The sequence below is a fragment of the Artemia sp. Qi Xiang Cuo genome, chromosome 2 (genome assembly GCF_049724085.1).
Source record: "Artemia sp. Qi Xiang Cuo chromosome 2, ASM4972408v1, whole genome shotgun sequence".
NCBI classification, from domain to species: Eukaryota; Metazoa; Arthropoda; class Branchiopoda; order Anostraca; family Artemiidae; genus Artemia; species Artemia sp. Qi Xiang Cuo.
Window position 1 is genome coordinate 68,465,373 of NC_142795.1, and position 25,428 is coordinate 68,490,800.

General features: G+C 36.7%; 1 protein-coding gene across 2 annotated transcripts in view; it reads right to left on the reverse strand.

The window, feature by feature from the left end:
- The window catches only part of nompC (no mechanoreceptor potential C), a 502,015-nt gene that overhangs the window by 132,453 nt on the left and 344,134 nt on the right, over positions 1–25,428 (reverse strand). For both annotated transcript variants that reach the window (XM_089102713.1, XM_089102710.1), the window contains exons 19-20: positions 24,753–24,959; positions 21,441–21,566 (exon numbers count right to left, since the gene is read on the reverse strand). In XM_089102713.1, coding sequence (XP_088958839.1) covers positions 21,441–21,566; positions 24,753–24,959 — 333 coding nt within the window. The remainder of the gene's footprint in view (positions 1–21,440; positions 21,567–24,752; positions 24,960–25,428) is intronic.

Here is a 25,428-nt window from a genome sequence, read left to right on the forward strand (position 1 = left end):
ACTTGAATCAATTGACTCAATGCCTTTGGAAAAAAAACTAAAAGAATCTAAAAACCTGATTTTATTCCAACACGTAAGCCCATTATTTACTACCTGCCATTTCAGCTCGAGAAGCAACAACTTCTCGGCCGATTTGGGAATAATTTTATAGGTAAATGAACTGTTTACCCATGGACTGTCTACTCCCCCATCCTCCCTGTGCATACGTGTCAGTGCCGGTAAAATAAATTATAAATCGTAATTTGCATTGTGAATAAAAACTGGGATAAAAAACTGTTGGCTAACATTTAAGTTACAAGATCGATACGCAATCCCTCTAAAATTACTAACCCCAGAGGATATGTCCTGTCAGAAGTGATTGTGATCTCTGACTTTCCCCCTCCCCCCTCTTTTCCCTTTAGTCCCCTTATCCCCCTCTTCAAACTCCCCCTTACACACCTAACATATTTTTTTATTTTTAATCGCGAGACGATCCTCTGCATACAACACCATTGGATAATGGGTACTTCTCAAACGAGAAATAGCGCCATTAGCTGTGCCAATTAATTTAGTCAGTGCCTTGATCATGCACTCCCCCTCATCCAGTGTTTCTACTATTTGTAACAACCGCATGGTGTTAGAATTGTCTCTTTGGGCATGGGCATAGGACACTGCAATAGCTTGATGTTCTTTGATTCAATTTGGAAATCGAGGATCGTTCACTTCCACCAGCTTAGCTTCACAGTCCAAAGATATTATGTTGCACTGGAGGAAGGTGTTTTGAAAATTTTTAAAACGTAAAATGGACCTATCCCCTGAAACTGTTTCAACTGTCTGGTAGCCATGCCGTCTACAATGCTTCATTATGATTTTGCAGCTTTAATTCAGTCCAAAATCGAGACAGACATTTCGGACAGTAGAAACTGGCACTCTTTTTCTTACCCTCACCCAGAACTCCACTGATGTCTGTGATAGAGTTAAAATGGCCAATTGAACTGTCAAGGTAACTAGATGGTGGTGTATACAACAACCAAACCCAGTGTTTGACCAAATCAATCGACGGGCCCCTTACTGGGAATACCACCCCCTTCTTTTTTGAACGAACCCCATATTTAAATTCAGTTTCATACTGAACCACAGTAACGCCGATATTTAAATGGGCATTAGCACTTTCAAAAATATCAATAGATCTAAGCGTTACTGGGTATTTTCCTTCTAAACAAGAGAAATCTACAATGGGAAAATTGGACCCTTCCTTCCCATTTACAGCCCAAACTTTCAAATTCATCTTGGAAGCGTCACGTGCTAGAGGCTCGAATGCTGATATGAGGAAAGCGTACTTGAAACATTTTTGACCTGTTTCAAAACAAATCCGCTGAACACCTTGACATCCTTCTAGATCTGGATTATATTTTAATTCAATTACCCTCCCTCCCCCATGCCCCCCTCTTAAAATAAAATCTTTCTTAAATTTACAGATATTAACGCTTAAATTTTCAACATATAGAACTACAGAGCCGCTCCCATTTTCATTGTAATTCTTAAGTTGCGCAATAATTTGACCTACCCACTCGCAAAAAACACTCTCAAAATTTTCTAAATTTGTATAAATCACGCACATCTCGGAGTGTATATAATGATGGTAAACTTCACTTTTCCCCTCATTTAAATAAAACATCTTTAAAACAATTGAAACCTTAATTGAGCCCCTTCCCCTCCCCATAATTGAATTTGGTTCTCCAGCAGTGCACGAATTTTATCTACATAGTCATGCACAATTTCTACGGGGTCAAACACAAAATTTCCCCCCATAAGTGAATTAAACGGATCCCCAAAAGTCGCAGTGTAGACAACTATTGCATTTAAAATTGTATTAGATAATTGAAATTCTGGAAAAGTTGTAAATAGGACATTACCCCCCTCCCCTTCTTGTATATTATGAACACCCCCTACACATTGTTCAATATTTGGGGTATGGGAACCCACTTCAGTTGTTTGAAGTGGATTCGTTTGGTTATCGGGGGCTAGAGGAGGGTTCCCAGTTAATTCATAAGTAAATCATTTAAAAGCTGTAGGGTGTTTTGACTCAAGCCCCCCTGCTCAACTGCGCTATAATCTACATTTAAAAATTTTTCTATAAACTCATCAATATTATCTGGAATGTCCAGTGAATTACCACTCCAAGGTAAATTGCTGTGGAAGTCCACCGGTGTGTCCTCTCCTCCAACTGATGAGGACGGCGACAAGCAATATGGAACCAATGCAACCTATAAATGACTTATTTGAAAATAACTGACATTGAAAATAACTTATGTTCAATGTGTCTAAATCACCCTATTTAAAAAAAATGAATTATTATTTAAAACGCGCTTAGTAGCATTTAATTCCCTACTCTATCGATATTAACTTAATATAAGAACTATCGAACTTAATATAAGATATTTACAATCTATAAATGACATAGAAGTTGTAATTTGATTTTGTTCAAACAACTCCCCTTCCCAATTTCCACTATTTAATACTCCCCCTCCGAGCGGGCCATCGTGGCGCTTTCCCGCGGTGCTTCCCAGGCCCACCGGCGCTTCCCGGCCACCACGGCGCAAAAAGCTATCTTTTTCTTAGAAATTCCCGGCCCCATACTTTTCGCCAACGCGTAGAGAAACAGTTTTTTTTTCACTTTACAATGAGGTGGTGATAGAATTGAGGCATATCCCCCCCCCTTTCAGCAAAGTCCCAAAAAACCGTAATGTTAGGCGGAATAATTCGTTTCACTTCTCCAAATAGAGATTGCGTAGGCCTCCGCTTAATTATTGCAATTGTCTGAAAAACCGTTTTAATTTGATGGAGAAAAACACCTCCCCCCTTTTTCAGCAAAGTCCTAAAAATATTGTTAGCAATTATTTTGCTGGGCATAACTTGTTTCGTTCTTGTATAGAATATAGAATTCCAATGTCCTAAATATACATCGCTAATTTTGCAGACAATTAGTTCTCTGTTATTTTCAGACGAACACGGAATTACGCAAAAAGCATTGAAAACCTAGATTGCCTAACATAACCGCTAATGTAAACAAAACAGGAAAAGGGGTGACACACTATTTATATGCTTGTGCGGAGCTTTATGCCAAAAATTAAAACTATAATATTCTAGTGAAAAATAGCATTTTGAGTTTCAAATGGTGAGATAACAGTAAACTAGAAAATTAGCTAAAAATGTTATTATAAGGTTGAAAATAGCGAAGATGCCTACAATGGGGCCAGAGAAAATTGGAAATATTAGAAAAAGAGCAGTTTCTTTGACAAACAAAAAAAATTATATTATATTTAGATATCTCCAAGGGAGGGGGGATCAGAGAAATTTAAGACAAGGGGTGTGGGATTATAGAGAAATAACATTTTTTAATATCTCTGAGACACACTTTTACAGTGTTGAAAACTAGTTTGGTTTTTAGATATTTCTATAAGATAGGTAAGAAAAATGCTCAAATTTGCAAATTCTGGCTGTATTTGAATGCCCGAAGGCCCAGGTGAAGCCTTGTGTATCATCAGTAGACCTTGCGTTGGTGAGATAACAACTTTACCTGCAGTAGGACTCGCTATCATGTAGGAAGCTGCCAATTCACTTTTAAATTTTCTGTTATTGGGTGGGCCGACGATATTACTGACTTGGGTCCATTGAGTTGCGGTGTTAGTGGGACCTGCATGTCTTATGATCACAGACCTAGAAGGTTGCGCAGAGGATACAGTTTTGGAGGCCCCAGCCATCTCCCTCCGTTGTACAAAGGTTGTCTCGATGCCTCTAGCCTTCTTGGATGGAAGGGGTATACATTCTTCATAATTGGCCTTACAAAAGAAGAGAAAAAATTTAGTATGGAAAAAAATTTCATCCCTTTTTTAAAGAAGGAAAATTAGTATCCCCACCCCCACTAACCATAATTTTGTGTAGAAAGCATTTATCACTAATAAACCCCCTCCCCAGCATTTTCAGTAAAGCAAGAAGTAAAATTATACTAAACTCAGAAATCAAATGCTATTTTAATTAATTAAAAAAGCTTATTCATAGACATTCCAGCCCATTACTTTTCACGCAAAGAAACACTTTGTTTTCACTTTACAACGATGGCGATAGAATTGAGGCATATCCCCTCCCCCCCCCTTTTCACGAATGTCCTAAAAATATTGTTAGTAATTATTTTTGGTAATAATCCCGTTTCACTCTTCCATACAGGTTGTGAATCTACAAGCTTAATAAACAGCAATCTCTTTCTGCGTTAAAGTGTTTTTAATTTGACTGGAAAAACAATTCCTTTGGCTAAGCCGCAATCATAAATACACAGGAAAAGGGTGACAAATTATTTATAACCTCGCGCGGAGAGCTTTATGTCAAAACAGAGCGGCATAATGCCTAAAAATTAACAGAAGTTAGTTACAGATAAGATGGCAATACAGAAAAGGTGCATTGAAAATGCAAACGGTTGAAAAGTCACCTTTTTTCGAGAAATAGAATTATTTCCATTGGAAGAATTATACTTGTAAAAACAGTGGGGGGGGGGTTTGAGAAGGGTTTAGGTAGTAAAAAGAACATATTTTATGTTTTCTATCGAGTATAAAGATAGCATGGTGGAGTTTTTTTTTGGGGGGGAGGGGGGACTTAGTTAGATATATTGGAGGGTGACCAATTATAATCTTGCGGAAATGTTTTGTCAATTTAGCGGCTTAATCACTAAGGGATTGACATAAAGTTGACTGTCACTTTTAGATAGGCTTACAGAAAGAATAAATTTATTTCTATTGGAAGAATTATACTTGTAAAAACAGTGGAGGGTTTTGAGGGGGGTTTGAGGAGGGTTTAGGTAGTAAAAAGAACATATTTTATGTTTTCTAGTGAGTATAAAGATAGCATGGTGGTGGAGTTTGTATTGTGGGGGAGGGGGGATTTACCTAAATATACTGGAGGGTGACCAAGGAAAATAATTTTATTTTGAAAATAAAAATGAAAATGTACTAAAACAGAACTTACATGGTAAATTGAGGCTGCCAATGCTTCAAGCTCATCAATAATTTGAAGTGTTCTATCCATTGTCAGGCTACTTTACTATCTGATAATTTAATCACAATGCATGTCCGTTATAAACGAAATCTCAAGGGTGAATTGTTATGTAACGGGGAAAAACCATATGTAAGCAAGCCTCTGATTGGTCTAGAAAGGAGATGTAACCGACTCGCTGATTGGCTAAGAAGGAAACACGTGATCTAACTATTTCCTATTCCTGGAAACTCATAACACTCGCTCCGAGCGTGCACTTGACCAAAACAACAACAACAAATACTGTTTCCTATTCCTGGATCAAAACATTCGCCCCGAGCGTGCACTTGGCCAAAACAACAACAACAAATAAATCGACCTGGGAAAAAGAGGTCATTGACCCACTTCGATTATGCAATCATTCTCCCTGGGGATTCCATGCCCATATAAGGAGTCCCGTCAGCATTAAACTAAATTGTAGATGGCAGCAGGGGTGAGGGATGGGAGTCGGACCCCCCTTTCTACTCTAATTATGCCTTTTTTTTTATTTATTAGGAGGGTTTTCTCCCGCACAAGCATGCCTCAGGGGAATCGATGATGTATATTTTATTTATTTTTTAAATAAACCCAGTGTTACTTCAAAAATGAAAACATTCTGAAGATGATTCTGCCCTCGTGTCATCAAAATATGACTATATAATTCATATTTTATTAATATTGTTTCATGTTTTATTAATCTTGTTTAGGCTGGGAAGGTATTAATAATAGAATACTAATTGCTCATTTTATAACTAGAAAGTTCAAATAAACAGGGTCCCAGGTAGAAATATGATGCTATTACTGGGAGATTTTAACGCCCAGGTCGATAGAAATAAGGATAGATGGTATCCTAGCCTAGCTAAATTTGGTGTAGGAAAAGAAAACAGTAACGGATACAGACTTTTGTAATTTTGTAGGTATAACAATCTAGTTATAACCAACACGGTGTTTGGTCATAAAATGGCTCATAAGTTAACATCGTATTCACGGGATGGTAAGACAGCAAACCTTATTGATTATGTTATAGTAAACCGAAGACTGCCAGGATCAATACAAGATACTAGGGTATATAAGAGTGCTGCTATTGATGTTAAAAGTAAAGATCACCATCTAGTAGTGTTAAGGGTGAATTTAAAACTGAAATATCGGAAGGGTAACTCCCTCCCGGGAAGTTATGATGTTGGTAGACTCCGGGATGAAAATTTGAGAGAAACTTTCCAGGAACAGTTGAATACTAAACTTCAGAGTTTAAAATTTTATAATGTGGAAGATGGTTGGAATAATTTTAGAAAAACAATTTGTGAAGTTGCTGAATGTGTATTAGGGAAGAAAGCTAGAACTGCAGCTAAGAATATTAGTGAAAAAGCTTTATGTTTAATAGAAAGGAGAAAGGATTTGTACAAGAACTATCTGAGTATTAAATCGTATGAAAACAAAAGAAATGTAAAGAAAGTGGAGAAAGCATTAAAATATGAACTAAGGAGGTGTGAAGTGGAGGCCATGGATAAAATAGCCGAGGATCTTGAAGATGCAGTTAGACGGCATAATAGTAAAATATTGTACTGGCACGTTAACAAATTGAGAGGGAGTAGTCATTCCGGACTTGTCCCAGTTAAAGATAGGAATGGGGTCGCAATTAGCGATAAGGAAAAAACTAAAGAGAGATGGGCCGAACATTTTGAGAATTTGCTTAACCGAGATAGAGTTGAAATGAGTTGAAATGAAGAGTTGAAAATGAAAAAGTTTGTGATACCTTGGATGTGAAGGAAGATTTGTTTTTTGAGGAGGAATTAGCAACAGTAAAAAAGGATTAAAGAATAATAAGTATCCAGGTGCTGATAGGGTGGTAAATGAGTTTCTTAAACATGGTGGCTCTGAGGTTAGAAATAAGTTATTGAAGATTATGAATATGATTTTCGAAAAAGGGGAAGTACCTAACGATTTTAGGAAAGCCTTAATTAAGCCACTTTATAAGAAAGGTGATAAGAGTGAGTGTGGTAACTATCGAGGTATTAGTCTGGTCCCTGTTGGTAGCAAATTACTTAGTAATATGATACTTTTCAAACTGAGAGATGCCGTAGACAAAGTTTTAAGAGAAGAGCAGTGCGGTTTTAGAAAAGGTAGAGGATGTGTCGACCAAATTTTCACTCTTAGGCTAATAATTGAGAAGTGCCTGAGTTTTCAAACACCTTTGGTCCTTAGTTTTATAGATTATGAGCAAGCGTTTGATTCTGTTGATAGAGGAGCTTCAGTAAAGGTTTTATCCTTGTATGATATACCAGACAAATACATTAAAGCGATTAGTGCTATGTACGAGAATAACACTGCTGCGGTTAAGGTAGGAAATGAGGTTAGCAGCTGGTTTTGTATTAAATCAGGAGTTAAGCAGGGTTGTGTTCTATCCCCCTTTATATGGATTATTTTGATGGACTTTGTTTTAAGGAGCACAGGAAAGGCAATGGAAGACCACGGAATCAAATGGGGAGGAAAAAGTCTCCTGGACTTGAATTATGCTGATGATTTAAGCATCCTAGATGAAAGTGTGAGCAAAATAAATGAAGTTTTAGAGGTTTTGCGAGCTCAGGGTGCTAGAATTGCTTTGAAAATCAGTGTTAGGAAGACTAAGTCGCTAAGGCTAGGAATATGTGAAGATGAAAAGTGTTGGGTAATGAAAAGATTGATCAGGAGGGCAGCTTCACTTACCTTGGTAGTATTATTAGTAAAGATGGTGGGAGCAGTGAAGATGTTAAAAATAGAATAGCCAAGGCTCAGGGTGTTTTTTCATAGTTAAAAAAAGTCTCGAAGAGTAGGAAGATAAGTCTGCAAACCAAGGTTAGAATATTAGAAGCTACAGTGATGACAGTGGTCAAATATGGCTCTGAAGCATGGACACTCCGAAAAGTGGATGAAGATTTGCTAGATGTTTTCCAGAGAAATTGCTTAAGGATTGTTCTGGGTACCCGGCTGACTGACCGTATTTCAAACAATAGGCTATACGAAATATGTGATTCAATACCCCTCTCCAGGGCTATAATGAAAGAAAGGTTGAGGTGGTTAGGGCACGTTGTGCGGATGAAGGATGACAGATTGCCGAAGGTTGTTCTTTTCGGCCAACCATCTAGGGCTAAACGGAAAGCAGGTCGTCCCCGTCTGGGGTGGGAGGACGTCATAAAGAAATATTTAAATTAAATGGGAACTTCGTGGGCGGGTGTAAAAGGGCAGGCTTTGAATAGATTGGGGTGGCGGAGGAGCGTGCTTAGCTGTGTTGGCCTCAGGCGGCTTGGTGCTGCGGTGATTTGTTTGTAGTAGTAGTAGTAGTAGTTTTATTAATATTTTTAGCTTAAAAGAGAATACAAGTTTTTTAATGGGGATTTTAGATGCTTCAAATATTACAGATTTTCATAGTTTGTAGTCCATGAGAAAATATTGACAATTTGATATTTTTGTCAACAAAAATTTCGATGAAGAATTGTTGGAAAAAATTGAGGGAATTTTGGCAATCAATTACATGTTTCATTGTCATCCAAATAACATATTCCACTTGCTCGGTTCGGTAAATTAAAAGTTGTCATGTGACCGTCTTTATCAATGGGGTAAGCTCTATTTAAAACATACTGAAATGAAATATGCTCAATAGATCGGTAAAACTCGCTTTCTTATGTTTAATTTTGGTCTTGAGATAGTTCAAAACTCCAATTTTTTTCTTTTACAAAAAAATTGACATATAACTATAGTTTTGAACTTGGACTTCAAAAATATTTTGTATTGTCTTGAAGGCTAGATAGAAACGTTCAAACAAACAATTATTCATCAATAACATTAAGAAAACCTAAGATCCACTTTTCAATTTTTTGTTCTCCAGTAAAAAATATAATGTGTACCATGAAACTACTACTACTACTAACAAATAATTACAGCACCAAGTTTCCTGAAGCCAACACAACAACGGACGCTCATACTCCTTCCCATCTAATCAAATCCTCCCTTTTTAAACCCTGCAAAGAATTCTCAATTTCCATCAAATCCTTTCCCACGACCTCTTATCACCCATAAGAAAACGAACTGTTTTTCCTCTGGCCCTAGATGGTTGGCTGAACAGGACGATCTTTGACAATCTGTCATCCTTCATCTTTGGAGTGTGTCCTAGCACTCTTGAACTTTTTCTCATTGTAACCCTAGAAAGTGAAATAGACCAACATTTTTTGTACAGAATAATGTTTGAAATATGGTCGGCCAGATGGGTACGCAAAAGAATCAGTAGACAATGCCTCTGCAAAATATCTAACGAATCCTACTCCGTCTTTCAAACTGCCCTCGTTTTAAAACCACACTTGACTACTGACATCACTGTAGCTTTCAATATTCTAATCTTGGTTCTCAGACTTATCTTCCTATTCTACCGAAAAAATTTTAACTGTAAAAAGATACCCTGGGCCATGGCTATTCCACTTTTAACATCTTCACTGCATCTACCATCTTTACTAATAGTTCCACTTGGGTAAGTAAAGCTATCTACTTGATTGAGCTTCTCGTTACCTAACATCACATTTTTACCTTCACTTATTTCCAGTTTAAGCGAGTCAGTCTTTTTAACATTAATTTTCAAACCTATTTTTGCACCCTGAAAACCCAAAGTCGCCCAAAAATCCTTTATTTTGCTAATTCTTTATCTAGGACACTTGAACCAGCAGCATAATATAAGTCTAGTAGAGTTTTATTTTTCTATTTCATTCCGTGCTCTGCCATAGCCTCTTTTGTTCTCCTTATAACAAAGTCCATAAAAATAACCCATATAAATCACGAAAGTAGAATAGCATATCCGATTTTGACGTGGTCACTTCCTCGACACCTTTCCCAAGTTTTTCTGAGGCGAAGGAAAGTCATTGAGCCCGTACTTTACTCTTGTATTCATTAACTAGCATCACAGCTTAATATAATGCTTAACTGTCATTTTGGACTGTTCAGAAAAGGTCTCAGACCTTTTCTGAAGATTAAGAATGCTATTAAACACGTACCTGACCAGTATATATATTTATATTAAATTATTATAAAAATTGATATTGCTGGTGTTTAGACTCCATATTTCTGATATGGAAACAATTAGAAATTGCGTTTTTTTACTGGAAATTTGTGACTAGTAGTGTAAAATTGTAAAAGATGGGAAGGGAAAGCATAAAAAGACATTTAGGTTTCAGTTAGGGCGGTGGTATTAGATAGTGTTAAAGTTGGGATTGGCTTATGTATAGACCACCCAAAGACGTAAATCGATATGGTCATTTTTTTCCATTACGGCAATTAGTCGACTGTTGTCTCGAACGAAAGAGCGTGGGAATTTTCAATACTGTCCGATGTGTCTATCATCTTTTTGCAGTGATAGAACGTTTAATAATCATATGAAAGACTTGAAAATTTACGGTTATCAATCAGTGGAGATCCCTCCAGGAGACACAGCCAATTTACAGTTTAAGAGTTCTCATAATTCCCTTTCACAAAGTGAAGAAACTCACCCTAGGTTATGATGGAACACTGTTGAACGTATCTGACCGTCCAAAATCGAATATTGTTAAAGAGCACAAAGCCATAGTTGTTTCCTTTGCACATATGCAACTGTAGTCAGATAATATAATGTAAGTGGTAGAGGTCTTTGGGACAATGGATGAGAAGTGAAGCATGGAAAAAACGTTGATGCCACAAATCAAAACTGCCAAAAAGTCTATTTCGAGACCGCGTCAAGCATGCTACGCTATGTCCCTATCAGATCAGGAAGATAGGGCCATCCGATCTACAATAACTTAATGAGTTTGTAGGGGGTGAATTGTTGACGAGAAAGACACTGTAGGGGATAATTACGACCTGAAAGACCCCAAATCACTGGGACATCACTTGAGAGCTTTGGTCCATAAGAATTGTAATTCAAAAAATTAAGTAACAGCTCTTTCTCCCGGTTTCCATACATAATTCCAACCACGATCCGACGTTTGTGCTTCTGGCAATGGCAAAACTTCAAAGAGACGGAAATTTAGATGATGTATGAGTGTAAGACAGCTTTTTCTTTAAAATTTTACCGAAAATCAACGGAAAACCTGCGTGTTTTGGACTTTATGTGGAAACATGTTGAAAATGACAAAGAGCGCTAAGATAAAATTCACTTTTTTTAATTCCTACATTTTATTTCCAATTTCTCTGAGCGAACTGATTCAAGTGCAAAAAATAGATGATTTCACCATTTTTTCCCCTTCTTAAGCAGATTTTTCAAAATGATGATAAATGTTTGATTTTCTAATGGTCAAAAGCGTTTACCCTTATGAGCACTACAACTCCCTGTCATGATTTGCCCAGGAAAATACTCCCTTGATAGAATCTTCTTATGATATTTTTCACGATCGTCAGTGCACACTCGATAAATACAACTTCGTTAAAATGGTATGGTTAAAGTGTGGGTGTAAAAATGGGGCCGACTACTGCAAGTTGCATTTGTCAAGTTATGTGCTCACACTCTCGGATATCGTCTATAAAAACACAGATAAGACTTGCGAAAAATTTAGGGCTAGATCTGAGCTACTATCATTCTACACCGTATCTCGTTTATTTCCACTACTTTTGAAAGATAAATGTCATAATTTAATGAAGAAAAAAGAACTTAACTCTTTCAAATATAGCCAAAGGCCCAAGGCTAGTCAAATGGTGGCGGGTTAGGTTAATAGAATAAGAAGCTTTATACCTATTAAATATACATTTGCATATTACAATTGTAATTTAAATCACAGCAATTTATTTACCATATAAAATCAGAAACATCAAAATCGGAAATGCATTTGTTTTTCTTTTTTACAAATTTAATTTTCCTTTCAAGAATGAATAAGGACAAAAATGCTATTTCAAATACTGTAATTTGTTTTTGCTTTAAAGTACACATTTTTTATACCTTTTTTCGGTAAAATTAATGTCGGTGCTTCAGTGCCCGGGTCAGACCTCAATAGATCTAAAGTCGGGATAATACCTTGCTAATTCCGGTACCGACGCACATTGAACGTGTCGAAAATGAAGGTTGTCCTTGCTAATTTTGGTGCTAAGGAAAATCGAAACGGTATAGTAGATAACATGAGACTACATTCGACGGGTAGTGATGGGACTAGTACTTGTAAAAACAATTTCACTGTGAAAAATTAGTCAATAATGTTGATGTAAGAAAATAGGAAATTAATATTTGTCGATTTACTACCTCCTCCCCCTCCCTAAGAAAAATAAATGTAAGGTTAGAACAATGAATAATTTATGACATCTAAAAAATATCTGTGGAGCTTTAACCGAGAACGATAGCAGTACAAACAAATTTTCAGGGGCCCCATCCCTTGGGATAACCACGCCAATTGGAAAGAGGGGATTCGTAACTGCTCCCCATATTTGTAAAATGCATTTCTTCTTTATTTCCATTTATCAGAAAATTGAAAAAGTTCCTATTAAATATTTTGGAAAATATATTTTTATGCCTTCATTGAAAAATTCAAAAATTCTTGCACCACCCTCTCTTTCGTAAAGTCGTAAATTGGTGCCACTGATCAGAACCAAATGTCAGGGCCAAAGTCCAAGGCACCAAAAGTAGGAAGCTAATATCCCGACTGTAGAAGCCTTTGGGTCCCAAAATTAGCAAATTACCGCCCTGATTTTAAATCCCAAACAGGGTCGACCCGAATACCAAAGATCCGATTTTAGTGCAAAACCTTTTCTTGCAGCAAATTCGATCTTTTTTTCCCAAGTTCAAGAAAAATTTAGTGCGTAAGTAAACCCCCGGGGGGTTATCATAATAGGTACACACTTATACTTCTACTAGGATCGTAGTTTATGCTGTATTGCCAGTTTTAGCAATTCACATGTTTACCTTAAACTTTTGATCTTCATTTCAATACCGGAATTCGCGGTAATCAGGTTGAGCCATAAATTGTGCAAGAATTATATGGCGTCATAAATAAAACAAGAATTATATGGCGTCTTACAAAACTAATACACAAATTACAGAGAACAGATCACACCTTGTCTTGGTTAATGCAACATTCTTATTGCCTCTCTTTTCCTTATTGTTCTCTTCTTTATTATTTTCCACCTTATTGTCTTCTTTTCCTTAGCAATGAAGTAAGTGTGATTTCAACTGATTAAACATTAAATGAAATAAAAGTGGTCTGATATTATTGATTACGTATGCTTGAATCTATTCCATAGATGGATTGTTGGTTGACACCTCCAAAATTAGAAGAATTAATGGCGAACATGAGGAAATTTAGAGGGGCACCAATTGGGGATTCAATTATGACCAATACTGTTTTTTGGGATTGTCATTTGAAAAAAAACAGCCCCATTCGTATATTTTGATAATTATTCTTTTGTGTCACAAAAAACCTTTTCCTGTCTATTTTTTTTGTGTGAATTGGTGTCCCCTGGGAAACCCTTTAAATTATTAAGAGGGGACCTACCAAGGCTACTTAACTAATTGGGCAGAAAAAAAATTGTTGAAACCTCACCCCATCCGTTACATCGCTCTGTCTTTCTAATGCAAAAAAAACTTAAAGCAAAATAGGAGGAAAAGGGCATATGCTACTAAAATCGAGTTTTACCTGAAGGGTGGTAATTTCACTAGTGCATGACGAAAAATATTCCAAAGTGGAAAGATCACAGCCTAGTGCTATTTCTTGGATTTGACCTCTTCGGATATTAAATCCTCGTTACACTCCCAGATAATAAGTGTTCTTAAAGAATATTTCCAAATTCTCAAGATAGAAAATGTTCCAAAAGTTAGCATTAACAAATATAGCCACATTCTTAATTAAAATTAATTCAAAACACTCGGTTTTACAATATAGATAATTTACATAATTTAGATAATTTAATTTTTTTTTTTCATTGTTTTACTTTTTTACTTGTTTTGCAGCCCCTCTAGGCGTGCCGCTCGGAATGCTTGTCCCCTCTTGCTCCTCCCCCCTTATCCGGCTCTGTGCAAAATCTACGACGCGTTGCTAAAAAGAATTTCATAAGCACCCCAGGACAACAGCTCATCATGCCATTGACAATGACTAATGTATTCGTAGGCAAAGCTTAGTGTCTGAGTCCCTTCCACGTCCAATGAAATGTATACTTGACGAATACGTAAAAGTTGTTTGCTGGGGTTCCACCCCTTGTTTCTTTTCTTTTCAGATAAATGACCGATTTTCTTTTCTGTAATTATATTTGCCTATAAGATAATTTTAATCATAAGGTGAACACTCGTTGCTGGGCTAGATTCTTTCGTAATATGTAAGGTTTGAACTTAAATTCTATTTTGGTCTTCCGGGTCTGAGCCATTGAAAGATAAAATTAAGAAAAAGTAGAATGGATTTTGGATGGTGATTGAGAGGATTGGCTAGGGCCAAGCGAAGGTCCACCCCTATGCAAAATTTGTGTACAGAACGAATATTATTTTTGATTTAGTCTACATTGAGACCCCGTTTGGGGAAGTCTATTCTTTTTGTTATATGTGTGTGACCTTTTGGAAGATTGCAAGTAAGCTATTTTCTACAACTGTGTAGACTATTTTTTCTAGGAACCCAGACAGGGTAGGAAAAGAATTACGATATACTATCATATCAACAGGGGGGTTCGTAACCTTTCATGGAGATAGCTAGAGATTTTTGTGGTGACCCGAGTTGGGTGTATCCTTGGCCTTAGAATTTTGCGATTTGACCGTTCGATCACGTTATCATACCCTGGGGAAGGGTATATTGTAAATTGAGTATTAACAAACCCTATATTTACAGAACCGCTTTGGTAAACGCGGGTATCCCATTATAATATTTGGCACCGCCAGGGGTTTTCCCCTCTAGTAAGTGGTGTAGCACCATTTTTGCACCAATAAGTGGTGAAACCCGCACATTACCACACGAATACCGGTGGCAGTCATGGCTACCAGTATAATACTGGTGACAGCAAGAAAGGTCCTATCGATAAAACTAATAGTAAAAGAATTCCACGTTTTCGAAGAGACAAGTTGAGTTAGCCTACATAGTAGCCTATTGTGGTTAGCCTACATATACAAAATGGCGAAAAGAAAATTTATCTGGGCTGTGCCTAGTTAGACAATATTAAGAAATAAAATTTAGGAATCAATATATCACGCGAATAAATAACTTGTGAGACAAGGGAGGCTGCCCCCCTTAAAATCGGCAAATTAAATCGCAACAATTTTTCACGAAAAGACAAGAGGAGACATTGGTAAAAGAATTTTCATTTAGAATGAAGAAGTATTTTGACATTAATTCAGCCTTGAAATAATGGCCGAAAAACGGAAGATTCACAGAAGCTCAGAGAAGGGACAAGAGTTGAAAGAATTGGACATGAATTCGAAAAAAACTACCGTGGTAAAACAAAATCATATTCAGACCCACAATTGTATGTGACTCCCGCTGGAAATACCCTAAGACAAACACCGTCAGATAGAACCATATTTTACTCAGGGTGTGAAATAGACATTTCTGACACGTGTGAAGGGGAAATCTTCAAAACAAAATCAGCAATAGGGCGATCTCCGGTACAAACCGTGGAGTAAGAAAAGAGTTTAAGGCAGATTCAGAAAGAATTAATCCCGAAAGAATTATTCAGAAAGAATTATTCCCAGATAGAGGAACCAGACAAAAGAAACAAATATGGGAGTAGGAAGAATACAATCGGGAAGGAGGACACACGGTAATATGAGAGAGTATGAAATAGAAACAGTGGCGATAATACATGAAGAAAAATCATTATATGAAAATACGGGTAAAACAAAACCAACTCACCCTTGAGACGTTTTGCAAAATGTAGGGGAGTTGCGGGTGAGAGAAAATATAGTTATAGGACGAACAGACTCAGAAAAAAAATTAAAAGGATATAAAGACAGAGAGAATCAGAGTAGGCAGAATAGCAGGAGTAGCAGAAGCTCAAATTCCAGCAGGGGCTCGCGAAAAAGTACTCAAGTAGATATGATACAACAACTATTAAATTTCATGAAGGAAGAAAGAATAGCTAGAGAACAAAAAGAGAAGGAAGATAGAGAAGAAAGAGAGAATATCAGAATAGCTAGAGAACGAAAGGAAGAGGCTGATAGAATAGCCGGAGAACGAAAGGAAGAGGCTGATAGAATAGCCAGAGAACGAAAGGAAGAGGCAGATAGAGAGGATAGAAGAGAACTAATGCAAATAATTGCAATGAGGAATTTCCAAGAGTCTCAAGGATCGTCCACAGTAAGCTTAATGCATGCAGTAAAATTTCAACTAACGAAAGAGAATGAAGAAGTACATTTATACATCTATAATTTTGAAAAAGCTGCGGATTTAAATGGATTGCCGAGAGAAAATTGGGTGACAACAATAGAGCCCTTCCTTAACTACAAAGCATAAATTGCATATAAAGCATTACCAATGCACTGCTCGAAAGATTTTGAAAGGGTAAAACAAGCCATTTATGAAAAGTTTCAACTCTCCCCCGAGTACTTTCAAAGAAGGTTTAGAAGCGAAAGAAAACGAGACAACAAAACTTACAAAGAATTCGGATACAAATTAAAAGATATGTGTTCAAAATGGCTAGAGTTAAAAAATTATAGAATGTTAGAAGACCCAGAAGATATAAAGGAAAACTTTACGGGAGTAATAGATAAAACAGTAATGGAACAATTTTTAGAAAATACCCACATAAAATTAAAAATGTATTTGAAAGAAAAGAACCCAAAAAACAAGCGAAGAAACGGCGGAAATTGCAAATAGGTGGACCGAAATAAGAGAGGAAGTGGAGGACAAAGACATATTTCAATATAGAGAGTATAACAAAAATAGGCACTATGACACAGGGCAAGGAGAATTAACTTGCTATAACTGTAGTACTACGGGGTATTTTGCAAGAAACTGCCCCAGTAAATATGACAAAAAACCACATAAAAACGACAGCTTGGGCCATGACACATCATAAGGAAAAAATTACGCATTTGCAGTCGCATGAAATATACGGAAAAATGAACGGGGAATTAGTTGAAATGGCAATTGATTCTTGCAGTGACCAAACTTATGTGCTAACTGACCTATTTAATAGAACGGAGATAGACATAAAAATAAGATTAAAACATTATGTTATTATGGAGACAAGCACCCATGCCCGTCTGCTTGGGTTAGAATAGAAATTGCAAAGAACGACTGCACAATCCAAAGAAAAACGATAAAAGTAGGCTTAGTACCTACGCTAGCAGTGAATGTTTTAGTAAGAGGAGATTTTGGGGATATCGGAAATCTCCTATCCTTAAAAGCGACCTCTTTAACAGTGGGGAAATTACAAAACTACACTAATACGGAAAAATATACAATTTCGTTGACTAAGGGGGGAGGTGGACCGGCCCATAAAACAAATTCGGGAGGCTGCGCCCCCCTGTCGGAAAAGCGAAATGCTTGATACCCGTGTTCAAAATGTTGATAATCCGCAAAAGTGGGACACGGAAGTAAAAAGACAACATAGTATTGAAAATAAGACGCGCGAGAGTGATTTTTCAGGAAAGTTTCGAGAAAATTGAAAACTTGAGAGCACTTCTAATGAGTGTGAGACGCCAAAAAATGTTCGCCAAAATGAAGCACTGATTAAACCAGAGAAAAAGGAGACGAAATTTATTGTACGCGCTTTTCCTCGTAAAGTTCGAGAAATTTTAGTACAATATGAAAAATCAAATGTCGGAGTTCAGTTCCCATTTGATGACGAAATATTTGTTTCTGCTGTAAAAGTAAAAAAGACTAAAAGAGAGAAAAAAGATGCAAAACGAAACTACAATAAAGAAATGTAGTCAAAGATAGTGGACGATGGAGTTCAATTCAGATTTATTGATGATTTAATGTGCGCGACTGGAGGATTTGAGAAAAGTAAGGATGAAAAGAGACATGCAAAAAAGGGAAAAAAATTGGGGATTCAGCCTGCAGTGGCAATAAATAAAAAGTTGGATGGGCTGTGCCTGGCTAACATAAATAAAATAGATAATAGGGTCAAAAAGGTTGGATGGGCTGTGCCTAGCTAACATAAATAAAATGAATAGTAGGGTGCAATGTAAAAAGTTGGATGGGCTGTGCCTAGCTAACATAAATAATAGGTCCAAGACCCATGGGGAACAAAACAAGATGATTACAAAATAGAGGTGAACGACCTACAACGGGTTTGGGAAAAGTTGGGAGATACTGAATGTTGGGCTGGGTTTGAAAAACTTGGGAACGAATCTGAGATTAGTACTATCCACTCAAAAGAGATTTCGATGCTTTATGAGAGGGAGGAATCCCTTGGGGAAGATCCCCTGCTGGAAGTCGCGCAAGACAGCCCTTTTCCTCAATGCACAAATGGCGGACAAGTTGTGATCCCTTTATCGAGATTTTGCCTCTCTGATCTGGAGTGCTTGGGGGATACTCTCTCCCAGTCACTTCATATTTCACCCAAACCTTTGTCCAGTAGACCTATTCATAGTTGTTATTCTTTATGGGAATCGACAATTATTTCCGGCAAACTGTATTCAGCGGGAGATGTATCCAAATTTCATCTTCACTTAGCATCAACGCACATTCTTCATTTGATTATTCCAGGGGAGGGAACCCAGAGTGAACTGATTAGTGATTCGCTCAAACCTTTAGCTGATTTCCCTGTACCCTTATCGTTTTCACAGGCCTTTGTATTTTTGGCCTTAGATTATTTGAAATTATGCCAAGGGACAATTTACATTATTATTGAAATGTGGGGCTGTTTCCACAGATGAAAATTAAGAGGCTAGTACAGCCAATTTTTTATGATAGGTGGCATCATCGAATTTGCCAGAAACTGATGCTCTGCTCCTCTCAAATTTAAATTCGTGAGAGCGAGAAAATTTGTATTTTTTTTATTGTGCTGCGCACGATAATTTTCTACGAATCTTGGGGGCTTCCACTTTCAAAACCTAATGTGGATGCCATGCAATTGAGACCATGGTGGTTCTACGGTAGAGACGTGTGGATGACGACGGATCCTGAGCCAAGCGGTGGAAGTACAGGCGCTGGTGGAAGAAAGAAGAGAAGATAGACAAGTTAGGTGATTTTGAAGTTAAGTGTTGTATTTGTAAGGGTGGACCAGCGTTGCGCACGGGTGGTTATTTATCTTACGGGTGGAGGTGTTGGGGTTCCACCCCTTGTTTCTTTTCTTTTCAGATAAATGACCGATTTTCTTTTCTGTAATTATATTTGCCTATAAGATAATTTTAATCATAAGTTGAACTCCCGTCGCTTGGCTAGATTCTTTCGTAATAAGTAAGCTTTAAACTTAAATCCTATTTTGGTCTTCCGGGTCTGAGCCATTGAAAGATAAAATTACGAAAAAGTGGAATTGATTTTGGATGGCTATTAAGAGGATTGGCTAGGGCCAAGCGAAGGTCCACCTCTTTGCAAAATTTGTGCACAGAACGAATATTATTTTTGAGTTAGTCGACATTGAGACCCCGTTTGGGGAAGTCTATTCTTTTTGTTATATGTGTGTGACCTTTTGAAAAGTTACAAGTAAGCTATTTTCTACAACTGTGTAGACTATTTTTTTCAGGAACCCAGACAGGTTAGGAAATAATTACGAGATACCGTCATTATTATATCGACAGGGGGGTTCGTTACCTTCCAAGGAGATAGCTAGAGATATTAGTGGTGACCCGGGTTGGGTGCACTCTTGGCCTTAAAACTTGGTCATTTGACCGTTTGATCACGTTATCATACCCTGGGGCAGGGTATATTGTAAATTGACTATTAAAAAATCCTACTTTTACAGAACCGTTGTGGCCAGCGCGGGCATCCCATTATAATATTTGGCAGCGCCAGGGGCTTTCCCCTCCAGTAAGTGGTGTCGCACCATTTTTGTACCAATAAGTGGTGACACCCGTACTTTACCCCACGAATACTGGTGGCAGTCGTGGTTCATTAGTATAATATTGTTAATTATATGAAAACCAGTGTGAAAAGCCCTATGGTGTTCAGGAAAGTTTGTGGGGAGATAAGTATCCACCGAGAATTGAGGTAACGGTCACTAGAAAAGTTATGACACATCTATATAACTTGAACCTTGAAATTGAATTTATCTTGAAATTTCTCTCTTCAGTCCAGTGTGAAACTTTATGACATCGAGTGGAATTAAGGGCTTGAATACTTATCAAATATCTTTTCAGTGCCAAATAAAGTCAACTTCGAGCTGCAAAACAGAACAATGACTGTTTTTAAAGTATCTAACAAAATTAAATCGAAAATAAAAAAAAAAGAATTGAACTTTTGGCATTTATGTATTGATAAAAATAGACCAGGAGCTTTTGATACCCTTTACCGATTTTTTTTCAGAGAATAAGCTTTAATTGTCCAAGGAAGTGAAAAAAAAACTTCAGCTAAAAGAAATACAAAAGTCGTTCAGACAGTATTTTCCGATAGGATGTAGTGACAATAGCTGGATCGCTATTCTTTTCAGCAAAAACTTTTTAGAAGCAGCCGAAGGAATATCAGTCTCTCAGCAAGGAAAGCTGATTGAGCTTTTTATTAATTCTTCAAATGTGTTACCAATTTCTGGCCGATGATAGGAGAAGAATACCTAATTTTTGCAACCCTTTACCATCATTGAGTCTGTAGAAAGAGCCTTTTCGTCCTATACCAAACACTCCATGGTAAAGAACTCTGAGTAAGGAGCGACTTAGCTCAATAGAAATCGAACCTCTGAAATACTCATCAATAGATATATAAAAAAAATCGATTTATTATGCAGATTCCAAATATATAAGATTCCTTAAGTTTAGTGTTACCCATCAAAAGCTACTAGCCTGAGAAAGTTTTTATTGTTCCGACTCTTTAAGAACTACTCCTGAAACCACAAGGTCTGTTTAATTAAGATAGAAAGCTTTTTTAAAAGTTTTAAATAACCTTAGCGTAAAGAGCAGGGGCGAATCTCCATCATTTTTACTGGATGGGGGGGCAAGACGGGTCCACATTTGGATAATCAAAGGGCATGGGATGTATGATATTTTTATCCTCCACATTATTGGTGGGGGGGGGGGGCAACTGACCCCCCTTGCCACCCCCAAACGACGCCCCTGGTAAAGAGTGAGGTATTGAAAAGGGGACAACCTTTTTTCTCCTCTCCCTACGCTTGGCTTTCAGCCCTTGAACATTAGCAAGTAATAGTTAATATATATTTAAAATTTCTTACCCTTTCTAAATACAGATCAGATAGAGTTGGGTTCATTACAGAAAGTTAAGCTTAATATAATTTAAACATAATTAAATAAAAGGAAATTAAAAAAAAGCTGATTAAGTTACAAAAAGTAATATTACAATTACTTGATAAAAAAATCATCAAGTCAATGATTTAAAAATCTGATAGCTTACCTTTGTTGAAATATTGGCAAGAATGTATGAAAGTTTAGCTGCGACATCTACTGGGGCTGGAGATTCTAATATAAATTCTTCGAGTGCCTTATACCCTTTTCCACACAGCATGAGGTTATACACGAACTAAAAGTAGGTCAAGCTGAGTTAAGACAAGAGCAAACAAAATTATGAGTAAGCATTCTTAGAAGTAGTCAGGATCCTCTTAAGATTAGAGAAGAATAATAAGCCTGTACCAATGCTGAAACTTCAAGCACTCAAGTATTTCATAAGTAATTTTTCAGATTTATTGGGAAAAATTCATCAGCTTCTGAAACTTTTGCAAGTTTTAGCTAAAGATAATAATTTAATAAATTTATAAACAACTACAGCCAATAAATAACCAACAAGAAATCACTAGTTTCAATAAACAAGGAACACTAAAAGTACATGAAAGATGTGAAAATTATGAATAAGACTCATGGGTTTAAAATTGAATCCTTTTTAAGTTAAATTGTAACGTCATATTTTAACTTGACATTACTTGTTTTATATAAAATGGCTGCCAATTTTGACCTTTTCAAGACTGTATGGGCTTGAATTGATATAGACTACCATAAGATTAACGCTCTTTTTGTGATTTTGAAACGGTTATTGAACTATAAATCTTTTAATTGTATCGTTTTTGGAGAGAGGAGGGGAGGGAAATAAACTTCGCTGCTTAATATTTCAGTGTATGGAACATTTTGCTGGACTTTATCATCCTGAGAATATGGAATCAAATGGGAAAGTAAAACTCTCATACAAATTAGTTTATCCCCTACACTGATGGTTTGAGTACCCTAGTTGAAAATGTTAGCAAGATAAATCATGTTTTGGAGGTTTTGAGAGTTCAGAGAGCATCATGAATAGAATTTGAAATTAATGTTAAGAATGCCAAGCCGCTGAGAACAGGAATAAATGATAGTGAAGAGGTAATAATGGGTAACGAGAAGATCAATCAAGTAGATAGCTTCACTTACCTGGATAGTATTATTAGTAAAGATCTTTTCTCTTTACTAATAATAGCGGAGATGTTAGAAGTAGAATGGCCAAGAATGTCTTTTAACAGTCTGGAAGAATAGGAAGAAAAGTCTGAGAACCAAGATTAGAATATTGGAAGCTACAGCGATTACAATCGTCAAGAATGGCTCTGAAACGAAGGCGCTTCGGGAGACTGGCCATATTTCACACAGTAAGCTGTACAAAAATATTTTCAATCCCACTGTCTGGAGCTATAATGAGAGAAAGGTTCAGATGACTAGGACACGTTTTACATGACGGATGACCGATTGCCAAAGATTGTCCTTTTTGGCCATGCATCTAGGGCCAAACGAAAAGAAAGTCGGTTGCCCCCAAATGAGACAGGAAGAGATTGAGTGATGAGGACTAAAGGGAAATTGGAACTTCTGAAGAAGGTATAAAGAGGGAAGCTTTGAATACATTGTGAGAGGAGGAGCTTGAAGAGCGGTGTCGGCCTCAGGTGGTTTGGTGCTGAAGTAAATTTTTGTTAGTAGTAGTAGTAGTATACTTTCTACTGTCTCCTTTTAGCAAAGAGTGAAATAATCTGTTTGGTTTTCGGATCGATCGCACATACAAAGTGCAATCCTCATTAAAAAACGAAAGACCGAGTACAGTCGAACAGTTATTCCTAAAATTCACAAAGTCCGGAACAAAGGGTATTGGAAACAGACAAGAGAGCAAATTCAAGGGCTTTAACATAAATTTCATAAGAATTAGGGTTTGTGTTCCCTGTGTAATTTTTTAGCATGTAAATTTACGAACTCCAATGGTTTTACTGTTTCAGTGTGAGACGGGTTTTTGCTTTTATTCAACAACTAAAATTTAGCTTTATTCACCTCCAAAATTACTTCTTTGAAATTTGTTTTGAATATTTCTTATTTAGATTCAAAAATGTCTCATAATGAGGAAAAACATGCGAAAATAAGAAGATTTGCATGATGTTTTTAATGTGATTTTGGATTATTTCCCAAGAGAAAGTCTAAGCAATGCTACATTTCTAGGCTGCTCAATGAATAGATATGAACCTAAGGGGTTCAATTGTCTCAGTATCTTGTACTTTTGGTGCGAGTTGGATCTGTAGTTGTCGCAAGTTGTCACAAAAATATTATATTTCAAAAAGAATATAAACCTTAAAATCTACTAGCGGCACAGATACTTCAATGTTACCTAGCAGAATGGAAAAGGGCGAGTTTTAGTAAGAAGTTACAATTTAGCCCATTAAGGCAGACTATTCTGTTTTTCAAACTGTGTTTTCTTTATTAAAAATACATATAAGACTAGGTTAGTACGTAAAATAGGTCTTTATAATTAACTTAGTGATTTTCTGGGTAATTCTAGATGTTGTTGGTTGTTTTTCTCAGAAAATTTTCTCTCCTCAAATTCTGTTCTTTTCAGCAAGGATACTACGCATCAATCCGAATACATCTAGGTACTGCCACGCTGCAAGTATTTTCATTTGTTTGATGGTGGCCGAAAACTGATAGGATCAAGTACTAAAGAAACATAATGTCTTACAAGGCTCCTTCAATTGGACACAGAAAGCCTAGACTCATCCCTCTTTTTCGGATAACCTCATTTTTAATTCCAACGACAGTAAACAGGTCAAAATTCTTTGTTTAAAAGCAATTTTTCCCTTGATTGCTGTTCCCTGTGAGATAGGGAGTGAGAGGGAGATAGAGTGAGATTATTGTCAATCGAATTTAATGTGTTTGCCAAAAACTAAGGTAAGTTGCAAATAAATCTCCGTTAATAGTGACGCGAAGAACCTTCCATAGAAATATGAAAAATTGGCAAAAGATACTTTAATTCTGAGAATTCCCCTTCACTTATAAAAATCCTGTAGGCTTCCATAAAGAGTCCCTTTTGCAGTTTTAAACGCAAGTGTCAACCCATCGCCAGAATCTTTCAAATTAAGACCTTTATATACAATTAATGTCAATGCAACAAATACTCTTAATAATGTAATTATATAAGAACATAAAAGAATTTACATGCGAGTGTTACTGCGACAAAAAAAAGTGACATAAAATAATATTTATTTTCCAAAGGCTACCACAAGCTCTAATAGAGCCGAATTCGCTTCATATGTCGAAAACAAACAGAAAAAGCAAAACGAAGAAACAAATAATACAGCAAGGAAAGAAACACAAATCAAGTATAAAAAAGTCGATAAGACTTAAAAAAAAAAATTCCAAATCCAAGTCCAAAAGTCTCACATTTGGCTTAAGAATCTATTAAATATTCCTAATAAAAAAAATGAGATGGAAATACCTTTTTATCGTCGAGTAATAAGTAGGGATCATGTTCTTTTTTTAACAGTATACTAACAACGGTGGCATGTGCTTCACCTACTGCATACCACAGAGGTATTCGTCCTCGAAACGTTCTTGCTCTTGGAGAAGCACCACTATCAAGTAATAAGCGAACTGTTTGCTCGTGACCAGCATTGCCAGCAAGATGCAGAGGGGTCCATCCTTCCTTTAAAAAAATAACGGTAATTTAAGAGATGTTGAAGAATATCAATTAAGGTCGAAATACGAATACGTCGAAATATGTTGAAATACGATTTAAAGTTGAGTAGCTTATGCTCAGCACGTTTGACCCATTGACGAAATTCCGGTACTTGGATCTTATTTCATTCTAAAGACGCCTAGCAATTTCTTGCTTTTACTGGACATGTTATAACTCCTTTTCTTGCTTGCACACGCGATTGAAAATCTGACATTATCAGATACAAAAGTTATTTGTCGTTTCACTGTAAAATAAAAGGATTTGTCTATATTGGACTGTTATTTGTACGTCATGGAAAAGCAGCGGGGTCTTCAAAAATACCTAAGCTATTTAAGCTGTTGAACCTTTTAAACTGTCTTTAAGTTTCCATGTACAAATATAAAAAAATAAGAAAAAGAATGCCAAAGAGACAAATGGAAATGACAAATAGACAGTA